The 25,631-nt window shown below is 36.0% G+C and overlaps 1 protein-coding gene and 1 long non-coding RNA gene across 10 annotated transcripts in view; one reads left to right on the forward strand and one right to left on the reverse strand.

Moving 5' to 3' along the window:
- Positions 1-25,631, reverse strand: part of RBMS3 (RNA binding motif single stranded interacting protein 3) — a gene marked incomplete at its 3' end in the record, with an annotated part of 684,132 nt that overhangs the window by 35,448 nt on the left and 623,053 nt on the right. For 6 of the 9 annotated variants that reach the window (XM_079113995.1, XM_079113998.1, XM_079113994.1 and 3 more), the window contains one exon: positions 21,322-21,369. The exons of the other annotated variants lie outside the window; for them this stretch is intronic. In XM_079113995.1, the coding sequence (XP_078970121.1) occupies positions 21,322-21,369 (48 nt within the window). The remainder of the gene's footprint in view (positions 1-21,321; positions 21,370-25,631) is intronic. 9 annotated transcript variants of the gene reach the window in all.
- On the forward strand, positions 2,531-17,995 carry LOC306645877. The gene is made up of 2 exons (XR_013759755.1): positions 2,531-5,352; positions 5,402-17,995. It is a non-coding gene; the product is annotated as an uncharacterized lncRNA (long non-coding RNA).

A 25,631-nucleotide genomic window follows, 5' to 3' on the forward strand; every position in this document is an offset into this window, starting at 1 on the left:
CACCTGAGACAGCCTCTGTGCTGTCTCATGACATGAGACCTAGGTCTCATGACAGAGAGACCTAGGTCTGTCAGATACGAGACTATGAAATGTGAAGAGGAAATGTAGACAAGTATAATAATAAAACAGGCATTTACTGACGGCATTTGAATCAGGTTGTTCTATCTCTTTTCAAGTGTATGAATCAATTTCATTTTAAATTGAACTATTTTGAACTTGGTGTTTGTCCTTTTTGGTTGGGAAGGTCATATAAATTTGGAAGGGGAAATTAGGAAAGAGAGAATGAGTTAAAAAGAAATACACATCATCCATTCTGGTAGAATTGATCAAAAATATATCAGACTAGGGGTAATGCAGACCTCTGAGCCTTACTCAGTAGTCATTTAATCTTCTCTTATCCTGTCAACAAAACTTAATTGCTAATGGAACCTTTCCCAACCCTGAGAATTGGTTATCTATTTTAAGGTCTATTCAAATCCAGTTCACCTAAATACATAAAATATTTTCACCACTAATTATAGTCACTCAACAACTTTTCATAATTAAGAGAGTCTAAGCAGAATGTTTAGAGGTCTCTTCCAAACCTTTAGGGAGAATGACCACCACCGCTCTGTATCTACCTTGTGACTGAAAATCCTTCACAGCACCTGAAATTCTACCCCCAAAGATAAATGTTAAACATTTAGGATCTTTTATTTTATCATATAATTGGCCTCAAAGAAGAAATTAGGAGAATCCGGAGAAACAGATAAAGGCATGTTTTTATAAAGGAAAGGAAGCGCTATTAGACCAGAAATGTTGGATAGGCCCCAGAGGTATAAATTGTAGAGACAAATTTTTTTATGAGAGTTTAAGGGGAAGAGAATATAAAATGGAGAGTGAGTGCAACAAGAAGGACATATCAGATTGTCCCATACTAACTGATTGGCCACCCTGACCCTATACATTCCACTGAATACCAGTTGGACTGTACACTGACACTATTTTTCTTCTATCAGTCATATCACTACATTTTGCCTGACTGGATTTCCCATACTTTTCCATTATCACTGAACTCCGAATTTTTCTACATACCATTCATCTCAATCTTTTGTTCTGTTAATATGTGGAGACTGATTTTCTTGAACTAAATTTCAAGTGGTACTTATGACCCAACAGCCTATTCCAGTAAATACTGCATAATTTCTTACCCACAAGCTGAATTCCACAAGTTATTTCAAATATTTAATGCTCCAAGAGAGTGTAGCAAAATCTGGGTAAACTTAGATCTTCAAAAAGCATTTCAAAATAAGACTTTGCTATGGATCCTTTTCAAATCTGTATCTTCCAAATTATACTCCATGGAAAGAGTGCTCCATTTTTTTTAAATAGTTGTTCCACATAGTTTATACCTCTGAGTAAAATGAATTTGAAAGATTATGAAATAAACCAAACTAATCAGGGTTTTTTTTTTTTTTTTCTCTCCGCCTTATTCTTGGAACCCACAGATTCTCTTCCCTGCAGTACTACTCAGAATCTTTAATGTGCAAATGTTTATTATGATTCAGTGTTTCTAAGACAACTATACTTTGTTAGGTCACATACCAAATATAATGAACTTTAGAACTGTTTTGTGTGTGTGTGTGTGTGTGCGTGTGTGTGTGCACGTGTGTGTGTGCGTGAGTTTAGACACAAATATCTTATAAGACTAAGGAGAATTCTCTAGAATGCTGAATTTCAAATTTGCCTTTACATTAGAATCACCTGGAAAGATTTAACATTATACTGTGGTGTTCCACTCAGAGATCACCTGATTTAATTGACATGGATTATGACCTGGACATTGAAATAATTAATGCTCCACTGATGACTCTAATATGCTACAAAATTTTAGACCTGCTACCCTAGGAGATGTTTTGGAAAATGGTGCTTCAGTGTGTCCCCTAGAGAAAGCTGTATGGTCCAAAGGTCAATCAAATTTGAACAATGAATGGTGGTTGAGTGCTTGTTATGGTTTAAATATAAAACTCATGTGTGAGACAATGCAATAGCATTCAGAGTAAAAATGATTAAGAGATATAATCTAATCAGTGGATTAGACCACTGATATGGATTAACTTAGGACAATAATTGTAGGCTGATAAGATGTGGCTGGTGGAGGTAGGTCACTGGGGGCGTGGCTTTGGGGGTACATATTTTATCCCTGGTGAGCAGAGCTCTCTTCTTCCTGGTACCATGTCTGAGTCACTTTCCTCCTTCACACCCTCATGATGTTCTGCCTCATCTCAGGTCCAGAGCAATGGAGTCAGCCATCTATGGACTGAGACCTCTAGAACTGTGAGCCCCAAATAAACTTTTCCTCCTCTAATTGCTCTTTTCAGGTCTTTTGGTCATTGTGATGAAAAAGCTGGCTAAAACAGTGCTCCAAATTTCCATCAGTATTCCGTAGGGGAATTCATCTTGCATTAAGAATGGGAAATAAAACAGAACACAGTATCACACAGTATCCCCCCCCATCCCCGCCACATACACAGGCACACAAAATTGAAGGGCATAGGAGATAAATAAATCTACACATAATCAACTTTTGACATTGGATTTATTCTGCAGGCACTGAGAGAAAAAAATGAAAAAATTTTTTAAACTACAACTATCCTCATTAGTGATGCGTCGTTAATCTGCAGACAAAGAAGGTCAACTTGGGTGTGAAATTGGGGACTCAGTTGAGAGCTTTGTTTCTAGTTTTATATATTTTATAAATACAAACAGTGAATAATCAGGATTAGATGCTGCTGCCAGTTATGAAAAAAAACCTTTAATATCCAAATATAGTGTAATCCTCTTAGCAGTTATTGACACCAGTGGAAAATAAAAAGGTCCAATTTAGTTACCATCCTAATTGCTAGAGGATCAAAGAAATGTGCTAGGGAAGCAGAAGCTTGTAGAATGATGTGATTTTTCATTTATATATAATCAAATCTCTTGGTCCATTTTAGAAATACAGCTTTAACTCAAGGCATTAGTAAACTCTCTAATGGACCCATGTAAAAAGACTGGAAGAACTTCCCTCTCTCACACAAGTCCTTTGATTTCATTTTCTTTAGGAGTTCCTAAATAGATCATTTTGTGCTGTTAGTTTTGAGGGTAGTTCATAAATTCAAATAGTGATTTATTGATTTCTCTCCAAGGGACCCAGTGTTGGACTCATATCCAACTTCAGTCAAAATGCGTTGGTCTTTTAAAAAACATCATGCAAAAGGAAAGGGACCATAAAGTAAAGGAGTACAATGTAATAAAGGAAGGAAGGAAGGAGTTTGAGTAATAGAGCATAATGAACAGTCTAGTATGTTTATTCCACCATGGTTTAATCCTCTCACATTGTCCTTTCCTCATCTGCACACAAGCCTGTGACTGGTAGATCCGCTTAGAGTAAGTAATTCTCAAGCCTGAGTGTGCCTTCAAATTACCTGGAGGACTTTTTGAAGAAACAGTTTTGGGTTCATTAGGTGTAGGGTGGGACCTGAAAATCTATACTTTGAACAAACTCTTGAGTGATGTCAGTGCTACTATACTAGGACCACATGTTAAGAACCAATGGCTTAGAGAACAGGAAAGATTAAGTCAGAAACTTGGACTCTTAGGAAGTGAGGATGATTATTTGTTAACGCTATTTTAATATCTTACCTAACTCTCCCAGTATATCTCTGTAAGATATAATCATTATCTTTGTTTATAAATAAGAAGGAGGCTCCAGAGAAACCTTACAGAGAGTACATGGAAGAGAGGGACTTAAATGCCAATATTCTTCAAAGTTCATGTTCATTCTGGAACTGCATGCTGCCTGTCCAGAAGAGGAATTTTTGTTGAGCTATAAAATGCTCATGTCTTCTCATTCTGTCTATCACTCCTGAGTGGATTCCAATGACAAAGAAATGATGAATAGAAACCACAGCAAAATAGACATGGAACTGCCTTTCTGGATTTTATTTAACAAAAATACATTGATTGTGTTACTTGCTTTAATGCTCATTTACTCAAAAAATAAATCAGTAATTCTACATACAGTCCTCTGAAGCTGATGTGATTTCCTTCAGTGGAGTAAAGTAATGGCATTCCAGTGAAATTCCTAAGGAAGGATATTTTAGGAACTGGTCCCTATAAATATACACTCAGACATCACAAGGAGTTCATTCTTCAAATGAGCATGAAGTCTAAATAGCTTGAGTGATAAACACAAATGCCAGTAAGTGTGAATTTTAATGCTGTAGACACCTTGTAAAGTATAAGAGAAGGGCAAAATAATTCAATGGAGTTTAGGGGATTGAAAAAAATAACACTCAAATCTCATCTGAACTAGCCAAGTTCAAGAGCAACAATTAAGCACACTTTCCTAAGAGAATGAAAATAACAGGGGATTTTTATTTGCATGAATGCTAAAAGAATTTTGAAAAATCAGAATGGCTTCTTATATCTGGTTTTAGAGAAAAAATATCTCTTTGAGAGTAAAGAATCCAAAATTAAAATCCACAAATAGGAATAATCAAAAAGAAAGGCACTCAAAAGACTAATTGATATTTTATCCCCATGAGTACTATTAATGTGCATGAATTTTCAATGTCATCTAGAAAATATTTAAATTCCTTATGGACTGTCTGGGTATATCAGGACAAAACATGTGAGAGGGAGAGAGAGAAAGAGAAAAAGCAAATTTTCCTGGGAGATGGGAGTCTACTTTGTTTGATCATGGCTGAAAATTCTATTTCGGGAAAACCAGCAATAAGTTCACCAGTTGGTTGTCTTTCTTCAATAAGCTCTCAACATAATAGTGTATCACTAGCAGATTTGGCATGGTGTTTTTCCATTTTACTAATGAAAAAGAGCCAAAAGCCATTACTTGCCCAGGCTATAATTCACGGCAGCATTGGGACACCTGGATGCATATCTTATAGAGATGCTGTAAAAGGCATGTCACAGGACATGAAGGGATTGATCAAAAAATAATATTAAAATACAAAGAAAATCAGGCAAAGATGCTATTTCATTGGAACCAGAGTGTGTTTGCAATAATGTGCATGAGAGGAACCTGGGCAAAAAAAAAAAAAAAGGGTTAAAGTTACTTTTAGAAGGTAACACTGGAGAAGAAAGTGAACTAATGCTAGTAGGATAAATGAGGACTTTGGCACCCCAGAGAAAATAATTAACAGCATGAAACCTTTCAGAGAAGTGGCGATGCTGAAATGCAGTCCCACTTTTAACAAATGCCTTGTGCAGGTTCCACCAATATTTTAAACTGCTTCATGGAAGGTTCATTTCCAAATAATTTTATTTTCTCCAAATCCTTTATAAATTTTCTACCATTTTCTTGTTCATAAGGTTTTTGTGCTTTTTGTTTCGTTTGTTCGTTCCTATTCCATTCAGAGAGCTGTCTGCACTCGGTTGTTCATTCAAATTTCTAAACTTCTTGAACATTGAGTCTCTTTTCCTCTTACTACTTTAATCTCTTGAGACAAAGGTCAGGATTATACTGAGGGTGTGTCCAGCAAGCAGTATTCTTATATGTAGTTATCATCTATTTAACCAATGGATATTGACCAAACACCTACTGAGCACCAGAAGCTACTGGGTAATGGAGAAATAAGGCTAGCATGATTTGTTTATGGTCTTATCTTGGTTAGTTTATACACTTTTCTTGAAAGAAAGATAAGTAAGCTGTAACGTGCACTAAATGTTATGATAAAGATATTCCCAAGGACCTAAAGGAATAGAGGAGGTGGCAGCTCAATGACAAGACAGAAGCCTAAAGGATGATTCTAAGGGGAAGACAGTATTCGAGACAAGTACTATGAAACCAATCAAAATTAGTAAATTGAAGGGTAAGGGGGGACAATATTCTGTACTGAAGTATTGGTCATGTTTATCAAATTCTTCACTATGTAATGACCCATGTGGCTCATACTGGGACCTGAAGACAGTTGTTACGGCTAGATACAGAACTAGTATGAACTGAGTCTGAAGAAGCAGCCCTCAGCCTTGCAGCACAGGATAAAGATGGAGGATTCTGTCTTGAAGTCTACAGAAGAATGTGAAGCAGGTCATGTTTGTTTTAGGAAGATGGCTCTGGGGCTGTCAAGAGGATGAACTGAGGTGGAATATGCCTTGAATCAGCAAGACCAGTTAGATGGATGTCATGCTACTTCTGCCAACAGATGTCAGTTATATAGAATAACTTTCTGGGGGAAAAAGAAAATCCTATAATTTAGTTCTATTGGAGAAAATTCAGGCATCTGACTATGTTAGTGTTGCCTCCACATTTTTCCTCCACATTTACTTTGAACAAAAGTCAACACTGAACTCTTTAAATGAGGATGAGTCCCTATTCATAAATTGTTTCATTTTTCATCAATAACTTCAGCTTGTACTTCAAGGGATACGAGCAATAAAACAGCCATTTTTTTCCCCTCTAAACCTTTGGAAATCTACAATTTAAAGAAGGGGTATGGGAAGTTGGTGGGGTATGTGAGTATCTATACTATCAGGTAGATTACAGCAGGTGCTAATGGAGGACTCTGAGAGTTTTCAAAATGAAGTGACATCACACCTGGTTGTGAAAATAGGAGATTCATGGAAATGATAGACAGTTGGAGATGGATAAGATGTAACCAGGAAATGAGGCAGGGAACAATTTCCAGGTAGAGTCAGGATGAGTGAAGGCAGAAGAGAAAGTGCTCACAGCAACCACATCCTACAAATAACAGGGTGACAGGAAGAAAAGCGGTTGAGAAAGTAGCTTGAAGATGGTACTGTGTAAGCTAACGAGTCCTTCATTCCTGTAGCCTCTAAGTTGCGGTTGCTGACTGGGAAAATAACACACCTAGGAGTTTCTATTTCCAGCATTTATTTAGTTATTATTCCCCTTGATCCCCGGAAGGATTTAAGGCAGTTTCCAAAGGTATATAAAATATGGTAGTGTCAAGTGAAAAATATGAGGCAGAGGAAAAGGCAGTAAGATGAATTGAGCAAGTAGACTAATAAAATTAATGCCATTAAAACTTTATCAGAGGTAGTGAGCAAAGAGTTACACAAGTCATCTCATCTACCAGGTAAGAAAATAAACCGGGTGCAGAGAAGAATGACTCCCAGTATGGAGGCAAAGCAGATGTTTCTCCTGTGAGTCTGAAGGAGCTGACACTGTGTAGGATAATGAACAACAGCCTGAAAGAAAGCAAACCATGTTTCCAAAGACTATTTATTACAGTGTCCTTCCAATGTAACCAAATGGCATTATGCCAGACATACTTCACAAAAAGCTAGTCTTTGGAGGGCCAGGGGGATATACTCATCCAGGTCAAACAGCTTTGTCAGCTTAATCTAGGGATACAATTTAGACTATTCAACAAGAGTAGATATACTGCATAATATCCAAATATTCCTTCAAAAATATTATTTTTCTAAGGTGAGGTTCTGAAAAGTACAAGTGGGAGAAACTTTGGAATTGTTGTTCTTCTTGACAAGTACCTGGACTGCAGCTTTCTTTGCTGCTGGTTACATAGGCCCATATGTTTTCACCATTAGCTGAAACTGGCATGGTATAGCAAGTCTCAAATGGAAGAAACTAAGAAGAATTTAAGAAAGCCCACTGACACTGTCCAACACACACATATCTTTATTTGGAGAATAGCTGCAGGAAGGACACTATTTTTCCCAGAAAAAAAATTAGGTCTGCTTTCACCTGGAGACTAAAGGGCAATCACAATAGAAACTGTGGCTCTACAGAATCACCTAGTCTTAATACCCAATTCACCATCAAACATTCTCTATAAGCTAACCATACACATTTAAAATATATACTGGTTGTAAGTTAGAGGCTTGCTATTAGGAAAGATGACTTTCAATTCAGAAATCTGATCTGTACCTCATTTCGTGGCAGGAATCAGATGGTAGAAATAGTTGCTAGTAACCTAAGTCCCAAAGGCATATCAAGACCAGTTTCTTGCACATAGAATTTTAAAAATGTGAATTTTAAAATTTATTGAAGAATTTGAGTGAAGGATGAGAAAGCAAGGGAAGGGGCAGGTGTTGACACTAGAAAAACATTGCAATAATAAAATTAAAAGATACAAAGACCCAGCCAGCACCAGTGTAATAGATGGAATGGGTATAACAGATTCAAAATATATTGTGAAAGTAAAATTTCCATGGAAACGGAATATTGCATGTATGATATAGAGTGCTCCAGAATGTTTCTGAGATGTAAGCATTCTTGACTGGAAGAATTGCTCACCATTGTGTGAGAGATTTTCCATCCTACTGCAAGCCTAGCTGAATATTAAATCATATGGTTCTCACCCACAAATAAGAGCTATACTCCAAGACTCTGTCAAACACCATAACAATCCTAAACTCATAGCTGCACTTAGCTTTAAAAATCTTGCTTAGAGAAGTAATACTTACAGAGGTTGAACCTTAGGGATGTCTGCAGGAGAAACAGGATTAGAAGAAATATTATGAGATTGATGTTGAAAATAAGAAGTTTGAACTACTAATGGTTCAGCTAAGGGTGGTAACAGTGGATGGGGGACATCTAGGACGTAGATGGAAACACTGGCATGGAGATCAACACAGAGGAATGTTAGCATTAACCATTTGGAGGTCATCTGTGTGCTGGTTAAAGGAGAGCAAGCAGATAACATCACTGAGGAGGAGAATGAAGGTATGCTAAGAACAACACTCTGAGAAATGTGAGGTGGAAGGGATTTGCACATTTTATTAAGCACAGGAAAAGTCACCAATGAATAAGTATAACTGAAGAGGGTATATGTGACATAGAGCTAATGAATGCTGTAAAACCATCAAAACAGGTAAAAAGGGATGTAAATAAGATCACAGAAGGAAGGTTTAACATTGACAAACAGAGGGCCAGGGTCTGACAGAACAGGAGGACAGGAAGAGAAGACTGAAGAAACAGACATTTGAAGTGAAAAGGATGTATCTGAAGATCAGATCAATTGAGGTATTCCTCTGCAGTCATTTTCTGGATTAAAATGACAAGACTCATATGTGGAATATCCATGGGTCAAAATGTCTAAAATAGCTGAAGAAACATAAATATGGGTAAAGAACCAATTTGTAGAGGGCACAGTAACTCCCTTATAGCATGATTGTGTCAATCCAATGTTACCAACTAATCCACATAAGGCACTAGGTGCAGCACTTAGAGCACAGCACTCTTCCTTGGTATCCCAACCACCTCCCTTTACCTTCCATACATGCTCAATGCATGTGAGAATAAAAAACTATTTTGACTTACTTCATGATTATTTTTATATTTTTATCAAGGCCACCCAGTGTTTTGTTATGGTTCTGTCAGTCAATATTATAAATGTCTTCAAGGTAAGGAAAGAATTCATGGAAGTTTTTCAAATAATCTTTAATTAGCTTGTAGCTATTTATAAGGTCATAATATTCGCAGTTAAACAATTTTCAAAGATTAACTATAATTAGCAGACAAGGCCATTTGATGACTGTGGCGAATAAAAAAACACTTTCTGCAAAGCTGAAGACAAATGAATATCTCCCTTTACTGTGTAACATCAATGACCAAGGTTCTTTTTACAATGATAACTCTAGCCCTGCTTTATTGCTCCTATCTACAAGATAATACTCATTAAGAAACACGGTCATTCAGCTACCCTTCACTTCCTGAAAGCACCCAATTGCAAATAAATTGTCATTTCCTTAAACGCTTCCCAAAGCCACACACCAGTAGCTCAAGTCCAAGAATAAACATTTTAAATTTCCTTTTCTGAGATTCCACCAGGGTCATCTGATGTACCTTCTTCTAAACCTCACTGTATGACTCTAGTTTGTCTCTGGGTTTCTCTGGCTTGTAATTTAACCCTCCAGAACAAGTATCTCAAACATCTCGATGATTTTTACCAATTCTACATATTTGCTCACGTAACTGCTCACTTATGAATAAAATTCAAGTTTCCTGAATGCAAGTCCAGTGCATTCCCAGATCTGAGTCTCTTGGACATAGTGCTGGACTCAGAGGACTCACCTAAAGTAAATTCATGTGTGCCCCAGAGGGACCTGAAACCCATCATTCTGAAACCATGTGGTTTGTTGCCAACTGTAATATGTTCATTTTATGTAAATCAAAGGACATCCTGGGTTTAAAACCTTTTCAACATTTCTGTTTCCATTTGTAAAGAAACTTGATGTGAAGTGATTATAGTTTTGGTACACAGCATCAAGGTCAGTTAGCCAATAACTTTTCCATTAATATTTCATTAAAGGAAAATTACAGTGCATGGTAGAAAGGAGTGAAAAAGGACTGGCCTGTAGAAAAATATGATGTATTCCACTTTATCAAATGAATAAAACTTTGTCATAGAAAGAAGAAAGAATAAGCAATATCTTGGGTGGCCAATGGACTTCAAAATGTTCTCTCTTTGATTTTGCTAAGTCTAAATATTTTGTGATACAGAGCTTGGGAAAACAAATTGCCTCCAAATTATGGAAGATTTTTTTTTTAAAACATAAAGCTGGAAAAAAGTGTATAAAACTAGGATATATATGTATAACTTGTAGAAGTTAGACAACATCAATGTGTATTTTAAAATGTAGTATATATATATAATTCCAATTTCAAATTTGTTATGTCAATTCCATAAACACAGGAACTAGAAGTCTCATATAAAATAAACCAGGAAGATTTTTAGGTGCTTCCAAGTGTTACATGCAAAGAACAGAAGACATTATTTGAAATTTGATTTTGATATCAAAAATGTTAAAAGCCCCAGTCAAGTGGTGGAGATGCTGACCTTCTGGTAGGTAGGTAGAGAATTCACATAACACTTTAACAATGACTTTAGACTACAATTCATTCAAAAACTCTAAGTCACATCTATGAAGAGATATAATCTTTTAAAAATTCTGCATCAAATGCCACAAAGTTGAGATGGGATGAGTGGAAGTTGGGAAATTTTAGAGGTCACCATTACTGTCTCCATCATCAACATAATCACAATCATCATTAGCACCTTTATTTTCATGTTCATATTAATACAATCATACATTCCTAATATATAATGTCTCCCTAGAATTATGCATATTCAAAGACTGCTATGAAACTTTTATTAAATGTCAAAAGTTGCGAAGCAACTTACAAAAAGTTTGGAAAGCAAGCTAAAAGCACATATAACAATTGTTTTTTGTGTCCCCTTGAAGATTCTTTCCATGGTTTTGTTTTAGGACTCAAAATCAAATTATTTTTCACTTGTGTTGTCTTTCTCACTGTGTATTATAAATAGTATTTTTCAAGTTACTACAAAATATTTTTATTACATTAATTCACCTAATAATATAAAATTCAGCCAATAGGGAAGATGTGTAATGAGTTCCTTTAATATTTCTCCTAATTTAGATATTGGGTTTACAAACCATTTTATACTACTTTCTTTTAAACCTCTGACCTATCCTAGCAAATGTGAGGTTATCAACACTTGAAAAAAGTCCTAACATTCTTCCCTGAATGTGGGGAAAGGAAACTGCTGTTGTTTAATACTCATTACAAGTCAGGTACTGCCTAGGTGCTTAGGATGTCATTTCAAATGATCCTCATGTTATTGTCATATATAGATGAAGAGGTGCTAATGCATTATTATCTATGCCTTAGGAAAAAGCAAGCTTCAGGAAATGAAGGAACCCTCATTGTTAAATAATTATTAAACAGTGGAAACAGGAGTCATATGCATGCACCCTCTTGACTCTAGCAGCCATTTCTAATTTTTATACTATACATTCTCCTATTCGGAGTTGCATGTGTGTGAATTAATAAAAACAGGGCCTGCTGGCAAATTTCTAGATAAGATCAACACATAATCAAAATCATCTTTCATTTTGTCTTTCCATTGAACTTTTTATAGCACACAAACTTCCCTTAACCCATCGGTATGATTTCATTTATTTTTTATTGCGAATTAGAGCCTTTGTACTTCCAAGCTGATTCTATGAAGGGCTTACAAAATTAAGCACTATATTACCAAGCACAACTAAAAACACAACAAATCCACAAAGAGTTGAGAACAATATTCTGAGAAAACTCACAACGTGCCCCATCTACATCCGATTGTCCTGATAAACAAAGCCAAAAGGGAAATCAATTAAATTCTTTATTTCACATGGTCAGTTCAAAAAGAAGCATACTTATTCACCCAGAGAGAGACTCTTGTGGAGCCACTGGACTTGAGGAGCAATTTGTCATTCGCTTATTGACTTAAGGGACCTTGGGCAAAATATGGGACAGTCACATCCACTGGTCATCTCAAGACAACTCGTAATGTTTCTTAAATGCTTGGGTCAGGTATCACTCCTCTGAGAAAGAAGAGGTTAAAGCATTATATTTTCGACTCAGAGAAATCATTTCAACAGGGACGTACAATCATATGGTTCTGGCATTTTGCTTTCTGATAGACTAATTTAGCACAGAGTCTAGAGAAATGTTAACACGTCTGTTAGGCGGCATCTCTCCAGCCTCAGATGTCTCAAGTATGCCTCCGGCAAGTGCCGACTCACAGTCAATTCATGCTTGGATTCTCTAATAGGAGCCTCAAGTGCCCACTTTGTGCTGTTGATTAAAAAGGGAGCCATGTGCTTTCAGTACCAGATGTGCCGATTAGTGCACATGCAATTAGCTTACTTCAAAATCTATTGTTGCCCACGAGTGCTCTCTTCCTCTGTGGCTGTCATGTAGGCTTTGCCTTTCTGCAGATGACGACAGTACTAAGTGACAACCGTGTGCTGCTGCTACGGTGTGCCCTCTGTCTTCTGCTACCACTCACTGGAGAATTCTACTGCAACAACAACATTTGGGGATGCTGCTCTCCATGGGATGTGTGCTGCATCCACATATGGCATTGTGCTCTGACCTTGATAACAGAGGGCAGTCACATTTCCAGCCCCCGCAATCCAGGTTTGCTCTATGCAGTGTTTGGTTTACAGATAAGACTAGGAAAGCTTTTCTTTACCTTCAGAGTGCAAAGCATAAAACAGTGCTCAGAGAAGCAGCTACCCAGGGGTAACAAAACAGCTAAAAGCAGTATATCAAGAGGAACTTTGGTGGACACCAACCAACATCAACAGGAACAGCAAAACCAACTCAGGTGGCACAACCAAGATGTAAATTATACTTTGAATATGAATCCTTTGAGATGATGTTTTTCTCACCTCCTCTCTAAATTTCTAACCCTACAGAATTCTAAAGCTCTCTAAGAGGACATTAAATAGAATATATTTTTAATTTTCCTAGTTCATATATGTACCTTGCTGGTATATACAAATAAGTCATAGAAGAGTTAATATATAATGAGAACTTGAAAAATAAAAAGGTACTTAGAGGTTTTTAACATATTAATATTCTATTTACTATGCAATATAAACTAGAATATTAAGAAATGCCTCCACATCCATCTCAATCTTTGCCACCTCTAACTTCTGACATTTCCTCAGTCTTTCATAAAATGAAAAAACACAAAAATGCTAATATTAATGGAAGGCACTTCAAATGTCTTATAATGAATGTCAGTGATAGTATTCAATTTGGGAGACTTAGGAACATACATTGATCAAGAGAGGTGTGTGCAAACTATAGTCCATAGACCAAATCCAGTTTTCTTCTTCTTTTTATAAATAAAACTTGAATGGAACATATCCAGACCCATTCATTGCATAGTTTTTTATGCTACAATGACAAAGTTGAAAAGTTGTGACATATGGCTTGCAAAATCCCAAATATTTATTATCTAGACCTTTACAGAAAAAGTTTGCTGGATTATGAGATGAAGATTAAAATTTTGCCATCCTCTATCCTTCCCTCTGGGGTTGTGAGGAGGGTCTGGGTGGAGGTAGGGACTGGCCTAAATAAAAATGATGGTTTTATATCTGCAGAGTCTATTTGCCTAAGCTTCCTTTGGTATAAGTTACTTGAATAGATCAATAAAAATTATTGTCCCACAGGAAAGTCTTTTTTCAAAGTCTCCATTTTATAATTTAGTGAACCTTATAAATGTACCAGTGGGAACATAATAACTCAGTTTGCACATTCCTGTGTCAGATACTTGTACAAATCCCACTTACAAAGTCCAGTTCTGCAGAGGACTGTTATGATATCTCTCCCATACTGTGTTATGAGACAGTTTTTTATAACCCTGTCCTCTGTTAGAGACTTTATTCTTTGAGGGCAAAGAATGCATTTTATACCTCCTTTGCCTTGGTTCCTTATAATAAGCTCTGTAGGAGGTCTGTAAATATTAGTTGAATGAATGAAGAGATAGAGCAAATTTTTCTTTATTAGAACTTATTGAAAAGAAAAATTTCAATTAATTAGGACATTTGAAGAAACGCAACTTTGTAATCAAAGTAAGTGCACAGCCTTTGCAGAAAGAGCTGAAACTGATTTTCATGGGTGGCTTGTGGGATCACTTATAACTCTGCATCAGGTCTTTTACAGTAAATACAATTTAATGGCTAATTGTTGCTAATGAGAGGTACTAATGGACCTAATTTTTAATTAAGAGATGGAAATCATCTGTAATTAGCTCATAGTATCCATGAAAATAAATGTTACTTAGAGCTTAAAAAATAGTTTTTTCTCTTGGCAGTAGCTTAAATACTGTCCACTACTCCCTGATGATGTGGGATAGTTTAAACAAGTAATTCCTACCCAAAGAGGCAGCATAAAGACAGGCTTCAAACAATGCTTCATCTAACCATCACCCATTCCAAGTTTATGGGGCTTTCTGATACAAATTTATATTACTAACAAGCAAATGCAATGGAAACGAATTGCACACTATTTTAACACTGAATTCCATCTTCACTGGGGCAGGTACACTCTGAGCATCTCCATGATACCTAAGGACTTCATAGTCAACTGATATGTTTTGATTTATTAAACTTTTTCTGTGAACCTCAAGGTCAAATTGTACTGATAACATTTACTACTTCAACCTATTTTAGCTGATGTATAAAAGGATATGGCAGAGAATGAATATGTGTTCCAGAAGTTCTATAGTTCTTTTCAATGCATTTTTTTAGCCCTGTTTTTAATTTTTAATTTTTTTTTCCAAATCCAAGTTCAAATTCTGAACTCTAAACTTTTAGAAAAGAGGTACAGATTTTGATTCTACTTTTGTTCTCTGGGAATCAAAATCTTTAGCTTGATTTCATGCTGATGCCCTTCAAAGAAATTAAGCTCAAGGCAACTAAGATAAAAAAAATTGATGACAAATTATCTGCGGTTTTCACATGTGCCTCATAAAATCCAACCATGTATAAAAATGATACTTTACCCTTCATTTACATATTTTCTACTAAAATTTGCTTAAAATAAAAAGACTTTTTAAGGAGTTTTAGCTGTTAGGGAAAAAATTTTAAAAGAAGATTTTCCTGATTTTGCATGAAAATGTAGGAGGCAGTTCCAGCTCTCTATCTTCTGTCCTTCAAGTGAGCTGGGAAAGAGGCATAGCAGAGATATAATCAAGGGAAGGTGACACCATTGCAATAATTCAGACTTCATGTTTCCCCCGACTTCCTTTTGAGCCTCACTACTCTTGCTTTAGCTCTTTCCTCCCAGATTATTATTATTTTTAAATGTATTCATTGTGGAAGCTTAAATATTTACCTTAGACTCTTCCTAAGCAAAAAATACTCCTGAAGTCATGCATAACTTATCAGTGGCAAAGATCAAATCAAACAAAACCCTGATATGTAAAATTATCCCACATATTTAACAGCTCCTTTTTTTTTTTTTTTTTTTTTTTTTTGTGGTGCTGGGGATCGAACCCAGGACCTTGTGCTTGCAAGGCAAGCACTCTACCAACTGAGCTATCTCCCCAGCCCTCTAACAGCTTCTTATGTTCATATTTGTTTGACTTCCTGAACTGCCATGTCACCCTAAGTCCACTTAGTTACCTATTCCCATGACTCAAACTTAGCCAAGACATAGTTCATTATTCAAAGTCTTAAATCCAAGTATCCCACTTCTGAATACTATTTCTCACTGAGAACTCTAGTCTTTCTATTTTCTATTTTCTTCCTCTCATCCTTTGTGGGCTGCTGCTTCTTTCTTCCTTGAAACCACAGTTTGCCACTCGCTTACTTTCTTTCCAATATCATCAATACACATTCCCTTTTGCTCAGTAAATCTTCAACTGTGGATTAATTCACCTGTCTTCTTGGCTACTGATCACTACAACAAGACAATCAAACATCTTTACAAATTAGCATTGTATTGGTCAGGTTTTCATTGCTGTGACCAAAATACCTGACAAGAACAACTTAGAGGAGGAAAGATTTATTTTGGTCATGAAACCATTTGGTTCCATGGTCAGTCAACTCCAAGGCAGAAACATTGTGGAGGAAGCACATTGCAGAGGCATGCTGCTCAATGCATGACAGCTGGGAGGCAGAAAGAGAGTAAGGGAACCAGGGACAGACAGAGTCCTTGAGGCCATACCCTTGACACACACCACCTGCTTACAGTTACCATCCAGTAGTCCATTCAAATTAGTAAACCATCAGATGGATTAATCCACTGATGAGGTCAGAGTTCACAAATCTAATCTTTTATATTATTATAAATTATATGAATATTCCTGCACTGCCTAACACATGAGTTTTGGGGGGAACATCCCAGTTTCAAACCATATCATAACAAGTATGAAAATAATCCTTAGTTTTTAGCTTCAAAATAACCCCAGTCCCTGCAAACTTTCTATGGCTTGTTGACCTTCTGACTCCATGGTTTTCTAAATATTTGTTCACCCTAAATTCTTAACATGCCATCTCCCAACCATTCTTGGATGAAGACACTTAATCCTTCATATTAAAACAAATAAGACGTATAATTTGGGAAATCCTTTAACTCCCTATTTCCACACTTACAGATTTACATGCATATACATTGCCCCTTCCTCCTGTCTTCCCACATTCCTGTAAGAGATATCTGGTTTCCTTAAGGACCTTCTTCTGTCTGCTATCTCCCTTAAGAATTACATCCTTTAAACTTTAGAACTATCTCCAGATTTCTTCCCATTATGATAAAATATTTTTTAAAAAGTGAATTAGTTCTTTTCTCTCATTGTTTTATCATTTTCTCTACTCCTCAAAACCAAATTTGCTTCTTGTACTAGTTATAACAATTCCTTACAACACATTTGCTGTTGTTGCCTTTTCCCCTTAACTGCACCATCAAATTCACTATTGATCTCTATATAACAAAATTCAAAAACAAAATTGAATTTTTTTCAACACAACAAAAGTTTTTTTCTATATAACAAAATTTCAGGACTCACCTCACTGGACATTGCTCTTCTGAAATACTCTCATTCTTTTAATTTTTTGAAACTTCATATTCTTGTTTCCTTTCTATGTGTGTAGTTGTCTTATCCAACCTCTATTTGGGGCTCCATTTTTGGCCCATTCTTTATTTTCAAGTTCTGGCTACTTCTCTTCAAGCACATTCTCTAGGTAACATGGCTTAAATCCATGCTGGTGACCCAAAATCTACCTCTGCACAAGAGATGGTCTCTGAGTTCAAGGACATACATTCAACATTTATTGAGCACCTCCACCTGGATGCATCATAGGCATATCAAACTCAACATATTCAGCACTGAAGTTATCTCTATTCCTTACAAACCTGATCCTCCTTTCTATGGTTCAAATCCTGACTAAGGTACCTCAGGGCATTGAGGAAATTATACACCAAATTTAAATCTTTCTCTTTCTATCCTGATATTCATTTGGTTACCAAGTCCTATTATTCTACTTACTTAACATGTCACAAATTTACCCACCTTCCATTGTCCTTTACACAACTTGAGTACATGCCAACATGATCCTTCCATACATTCTCCAGTTCAGTTCCCTCTTTTCTATTTTTCCTCTTTTCTAATATAGTCTCGACCTTATAGCCAGAGAGATTACATCGCTTCCAACTCAAAACTTTAATGTCTTCCTGATACCATTGAGAAATAAGGCAAGCTACCTATCTGGTGATGTTCATTCAGCTTATTTACTTCTCTGGTTCATTTTCTCTACTCCACATATCTCTGTATGTACCCTTGCCCTATTTGACCACCTGTAGTTCTCTGAACCTACCATACCCTATTCCCAAGACTCTAAACATGCTGCCTCCTTTGATCTGAAACTCTCACCAGACACGTTATTTATTTAGCTAATTCCCATGTGTCCTTATGTCTATATTTAGAGAATTCTTCCACTGGGACACTTTCTCTGACCTCTCCTAGTATACGTTAGTTGTTTGTTCATTGGGCTACCATAATATCTCATGCCAATAATGATAGTATAGTTGTAGCACTTTCATGCCAGAATGAATTGGACACATATATATTTTACTCAATGCTTAAAATAACTCTGAAGCTTTTGTTAATTCCCCTGATAAGTAATCTAAGCTACAAAGAAGTTAAAATTTCCCAAGTTTCCACAACTAGTAAATGACACAATTACCTTTGGATGAAGGCATCTTATCTGTGAGTTAACAAACATCATCATTTTTGTTAATATTGAAACATTTATGACACTTGCTGTAATAACCTGTTTCTATCTAACTTCCTAAGTTGTTAGAAGGAAGTTGCATCCCTAGAGCTTAGCATATTGATTGCCATGGAATATTCTTCTAATCAATTCCATATAGATAAATAAAGGAAAAAGATGATACATGATTCAAAGGAGAAAGGGTCCTTACACCAAATCAGATTTGTACCAATGTAATTTTGGTATATGTCAGAGTGATATTTTGCCCCAACAATATCAAATAAATTATCATATACCCCATATTATTTCCTATTTATAAGAATTTTCATACCCTATTTGCCTATTACTCCTTCCCACTCTCATCTAGATGATAAATTCCTACTCATTCTTCCAAATCCAGTACAGAATTCTTTCTCCCTGAATGTTTCAAATCTTCTTTCGAGATTTTTGTTCCTCCTCATTCTATACATTGAACACCACAAATAACAATAACACATGAAGTGAGAACCTGATATTTTTTACTAGGAATCTTTTTTCCATTCATATTAATATCACCAGTACTTGAGTGCAGTTCCAGAAACTGTTCATTAAATGGTTGAAAAATTGAGTAAATGAAATTAGGTTGGGTTATGTCTCTGTAGATTATCCAGCAGATTTCTTGACCTCCAATAAATTAGAATAATTTGATTGACTCCTACCATGGCAAAGAATCGACAATTTGAGTTGTCCAATACTGGCAAGTGGGATAATTGGGAAGAAGATATCACAATACCATCACCCATGCCACTTTCCTAATATGGCCAGTGGTTGAGTAAAGAATAAACAATTTTTCAAAAGTTTCTGAAGTTCTCCCACTAGAATAGTAGGCCTATTTCTCTTTAAAGATAGACCTAAAATGTCTATAAGCTTTTATCAAGTCACCAATCAAATCTTACAAGGGAGAAATTACTATGAATTCTTCCAAAATGTGATTTTTTCCTATGGAAAATACATTGGTCTCTTCCTGGGTACTGAACTTCTGGGAATTTAGGAACTTTTTTTTTTTTTTTTTTGGTAAATATATCATATCGGGCTTTCTAGTTATTCTGAGTAATCCTTATTTCTCCTTCCTTAACCTCACACAAAACTGCTAGATTAAGTTTCTTAAACTATGACTTTTATCAAATCAACTATCTGCTCAGGAACATTCAGTGTAGTGTCTATGGAAACAGATGGGAACTTTGAAGCATAGATTTTCAGCCATGGTTTTTGCTTTAATTGATTTTAGTAGAGCCTGACCCTTGATGGGTATCTAGTAAGTACTTCTGACATTTTGATTGCTTTTCCTATTGTGTTCTTGAAAGTGAAATCAGGACACCTATATGAAGGAGAGCTCCAGATTGTGTCTTTTATTATTATCTGCATTGATAAATTATCAAGAGTAGAGAGATGCCTTTTGTTAAACAAAATGCCATATGTTCAAGTAGAAGCTGGACACATTGGTCTATTCTTTTTTCATAAATGAAAAAGGGAACATTAAAGATATGGCAGGTAATACACTTTGGGGAAAGCTGTGATATTTTCAATAATAGCAATTTATAGAGACCTTGAAGAGGACCAAGGTGACTTCACATTTGAATGTTAACTCATGGTTTTTCAATGGGGACATTCTTACTTCAAGTTTCAAGATGAGTATTTGTCCAGGAACATAAGTAAACAAGTCCATAGACATGAGAAAAAGATTACCCTTCAGATGCTGAGTCAAGCAAGAGGGGTGGCCAGGGGCTTGATGTTCCCTGCTTCAAAGCCACCATACAATTGCCAGACTCAACTGTCCTGTGGGCTCTTTCAGTCTGTTTCTGCACATTGTTTCTTGCTCTTTCCAATCTCTTCTTGGTTCCAATTTTATGTTCTTGCCATCTAACATGCCAAGGGATCATAGAATACAAAGCTCTCCAGACTGCCAGTATTTCATCAAGTTTTTAAAAAAAACCACAAAAATGAACCATTGTATCCATTTTCTACTTAGAAAGACACCAAGATTCAAACTTAATATAAAAGCACAAGATCTGTGCAGTTTAAAATAAGAACTGACTTCTTCACACACACACACATATACCCTGGCTGCACCACTAAATTTTATGAAACAACTTAAATGTTGGTAATTAAAATCCTTAAGACCCTGATGTGTTGTTCTTAAAGGAACTCTGCCATTTTATTGTACAAATGGGATAAAGGTGGCTTCACTTCTATAATTTTGTGAATCAATTTAAATTTTTGATTCATTCAACAAATAGTTATATTGAGTAACTACTATATGTCAGACCCTGTGCTGGATGCCGAGCAAGCAAAATGGGATGATTTTCTGATTTCAGAAGAATTCTGGTCTCTAAAGCAGTGCTTCTCAATCTATGTTTATTAATCTGTGCCCTTTTATTTTTCATTTTTTGCTAAATATGAAATCCTTCTCCCCCTTTTAAAAAATTCTGGCAACCTTGTCCAATGCCAAGAATGACTGATACAGAGAACATAGACTCTATCTTCTGTGTATCCTTGAGAGACAATGTGTCTTTGAGTTCTTCCTTTCTATTTAAAGGGGATATATTTATTTTCCAGCCATAAAGCTGGATTGTGATATTAAATATACTTTTCAGAACTACATATACCCCCTGCCAAACTGACATTCAAATTTCCTGTAGCCACCCCTATTGAGAATCACTGCTTTCAAGAGTTGTGAAGAAAAGCAGGCAACCTCCATCTCTCCCCTCCAATCAAGTCTTAAAGGAATGAGAATTTTCCTACCTGACACAACAGCTGGTGGAGTATCATAATCCTGTCTTGGGATTGAATCTTTGAATGAAAAGAGCATGAGAAAGAATGCAATGAAGTACAAAAGAAAATAAAATAGAATTTCAGCTTTCAAACTTGGAACGGCCCATTGTGTGTCACAAGGTCACTTCACCCCAAGCCTTCAAGGCATTCGGACCCTAGTTCACAGGTGACACCCTGGTTCCCATTACCCTCACACTGCACATATTGGTTGAACCAACATGACCCTCTGGAACAACAGGGACATTGTCATCTCCCTCAGCCTGTTTGGTCCCTCCTTTAGCACATCAATATAAAATTTTTACCCTCCCTGGATGACACAAAATTTTATATTTGGACAGTACCCAAAACATGGTATGAAGCAAAGTCCTGGAGAACAACAGGAGCAACTAAAATTTAAAGGAGAAAAATGAAACATTTGCACATTCTCAGACTCTGTGGAGGCATATGCATTTTGAAGCCCAAGTTTCCTGAGTAGTTATTCAGCTGCAGTTCTGATCGGAGGCAGAGCAGACGGTGCTTCCTACCCTGGGTGGAGGAGTTCTTTGTGTTAGAAATTCTGGGACCAGGGATACAAAGACCAGAACCCATTAAACAGCTTAGTTTTCTTTTTTTCCAAACTGTCCTAACATTGGAGGGGGAAAATTTGAGAGAAAGCTTCATTAAATTATATGGCAGTCATTGCAAAATGTAGGGTCATGGGGGATCAAATAGATCTGCTTTTTGAAGATGAAAAAGAGGCTTTGGTTCAATACAATTCCTTTAGCCAGGGATCTTAAAAAGGAAAGTGGGACATAGTCTGTGGCCTTAGTCCCCCTTCTAAAAAAAGAAAATTTTAATCCTGCCCCAACTCTCCTTGGGGTGATAAATTATAAAAGGGACCTCGTATTATACACATTCAAATCAACTGCCAAAACATGATTAAATAGATGCTCTTATAAGAACTCTTAATCATATGATCTGTATTCCATTTTAAAAGTTAAAGCCCCAAACTTCATTTTTCCAGCAATTTGATAACTTTGGGACTATCATAAAATTCTCACTTTTATCTCCGTGCCACAAAAGGGTAATATTAATCACGCCCTAGAGTCAATGGCATGTGTGAAGATAGATTAGAACTTGAACATAGCAAAGCACTTTGACCAACTGCAGTGAACACCAATCAAAAGATTCAAATGCAAATAAACCTGTTAAGAGTTATTTAGTTTTTCAAAATAGGTAAGTGAACTAATGAATTAATTATAATCCCCAAACCTAGAAGAGGTAGGACAATTTTTAAAGTGTTCTCCAAATGCTTTGTTAATAGTGGTAATAATCACCAGTTACCTTTAAGAAAAAATTACAATCACACATCATAACCACTCCAAAAGAAAAACAAACAAACAAACAAAAAGTTAATTTTTGGATTACACCATTGATATTTCCCAAAATATATAACATTTAAAAGTAAATAATAGAAACAAATAATGTTCATTGTTGATTGCTAGAGAACACAGAAAAGTATAATGATTAAAATAGATATTATCCCCAATCCCATCTCTCAAAATAGTCAAAATTGCTTTGTATTTCTCTATAGCATTATTTTGTAAGTATTTTCCATTTGATCTTGTACTCACATGTATAAATTTATATTTAATATTTTTGCTTTAATAGTTAAACAACTCTTTTCCTGATTATTTTAAACTTTCACAATGTAGGCATTACATTTTGAGTTTATGGATAGTTTATTTTTAGTGGTTGTTTTCTAGATATAATAAAAAATGCTGCATCAAACGTTTGTGAGGCATAAAAGCTATTCTGTTATTTTAGAATATTTTTATAGACTGACTTCTCAAAACTATAACTATTTGTTCAGCCAGGATGAATGTTCTGAAGTGTTTTGACTTCCCATCTTGCTATTCTACTGATTCTTGTGCAAATTTATGTTACTACATGATATAATCTGTGTGTAGCAATGCTTATTTTCCTACACCTTCGTCAACAATGTGCATGATTGTGATGATTTTCTTTGATGAAATGTGTATGCGTGTGTGTGTGTTAGGCAAGCAAGCATGTGTGACTTGATTCTATACTTTGTTTCTTTGATTACATTTTTTTCCTTATTTTTTTAGCATTCTATTTCCTTCTTTATCAACTATCTGTTCATGTTCTTTGGCATTTTATGTGTTAGGACTCTTCTATTGTAAATGTATTTGAACTCATCCATTTTTATAAACAGAAAAAGCTTAATACTAGCAAATAAATTACTTCTTGATACTAGACTTTCACTTAATGTCTACTTGTTCATTATTTATATTGTACACCTACCCTTTCAAAGGTCTTTTATTGCACAATAAGACTAAAATTTTAACACTATTTCTCCTTAATCTCTATTTTCTCTCTCATATTCAACAATTTGTACTTAGTTGACTTTTTCCTGAAAAAAATCATTTAAGGAAATGTAATCATTATTATTTTATGATACTATTTACTGAATTAGGAATCAATCTGATACCTTGTGTTACTTCTTATAACTCTTCAACTTGTTACTTATATTCATGTCCAATAATGGATAAAAGACACTGAATAATTTTCACCTGGTACCATAGGAGTTTTGGAGCCGTGAAGGAGTAGTGTGACTAAAAGACACTAGAGAACCATGAACCAATTACAAGATAATTTGTGTGAGTAGCTATGGTTACACCATGGGAATCCAATGATGTCACCAGTCATCAGAGACTTGGAGAACACAAAGTGAACTGCAGATAAGGAACCTTCAGAACAAAATCTTTTTATTTTTTCAACAGATTCTGGTGACACTGTAAGCCACTGGTGACCAGCAACTGAACAAATAAAAAAGAGATAAGAAACTTGTAAAACAAGATTGTCATGCAATTCAGAGATTCTCATAACACAGTAAAGTCCCCAGTGGCTTTTGCTAAAGCTTACAATAAAGTGATAAGAAAATATGGATAATGGGGCTTTGATTCCATCAAAGGAATCCTGTGACAAAAAAGCAAACAAAAGCAGAAAGCTAGAAAAATTCTTCAAGGTCGGCAGAGCCAGGGAACAAAAAAGTTACACTGTTTGTATGTGATTCATTTCTCTTAAAGCCTACAGATTGTGTCCAGCTTAAAAACAGGTGGAGAATAGAACAATAATTATTTTTTTAAGTGGCAAATTATAGAGAAAGGCAAATTTAACTACATGGTACCAACTTCAAAATTTGGGGTTATATGGGATGAAATATATCTCCTTTATGAAGATGAAAAGAGGTTTTGGCTCAATGCAATTCCTTTAGCCAGGAATCTTAAAACGAAGTGGGACAAAATCTGTGGCTGTCAACACCCTTCTAAAAATGAAAAATTCTAATCTAGCTCTATCTCCCCTCATCATTCCTGAGCACGGCCTGCCGACTTTGATTCACTGGATCTCACTGTGCTCTGCCCTGGGGATCCATCTGCTCCTGGAGCTGAGGTCTCTGTCTTAATCTTATTCCTCATTTCTCACATCTTGTTTTGCGGAATTTTTATGAGTTCAGATCTCTGAAAGTCTCGGAGGAGTCGCAGGATAGAGACACTGTTGTATAGTTTTAGATCACCTGCCTGTAGCAAAATGGTGGAGAATGGATTAGAGAACATCCAGACTGAAAGCAGAAAGTGCAGTTAGTAGACTATCACACTGAACCAAACAAGGCCCAAAGCAGAGACTCTGGAAATGTTTCAGACAGGATATGTTTGGCACAATCCATGTCAATGAGACACAATCAGTGAGTCTTAAAAAATAATTGTATATTTACAATATACAATTGTAAAAGAAACAGGTCCAGATGGAAATTCTAGGTGTATGGTTTGGCTGCTGGCATTAGTTTGGTCATAGCATAAACTTGAAAGAAAACTGGGACAGGAACACACAAGATGAAGAGGGTTTCGTTAGAAGAAAGCTCAGGGAAAGCTCAGGAGATTAGTTGGGGCCATGCTGACTCTGAGAAGTTGGAGGGAAAGCTACATGGAGATAGTTAGGAAGTAGTTGGATAAATGAGTTCACCTTTCTAAAATGGGGTTAGCACTGAAGACTCAGACTTAACAGTCTTCAGCAAGGAAGGCAGGGTTCAGAATCATGAAAGTGGATGAGATTGCTTAAGGAAATCATGTGGCCTGAGCAATAAGTTAATAATGAAATCCTGGTTTAGCAACCCATGAAAGAAAAGAGAAAGAATGATCTGAGTATTTGGGGGAAAACCAGAACAGTCATGGGCAATACTTACAAACTGGGAGCTCTGGAGATAAACTGAGTCCAATATT

This window comes from Sciurus vulgaris (genome assembly GCF_902686455.1).
Source record: "Sciurus vulgaris genome assembly, chromosome: 16".
Taxonomy (NCBI): Eukaryota; Metazoa; Chordata; class Mammalia; order Rodentia; family Sciuridae; genus Sciurus; species Sciurus vulgaris.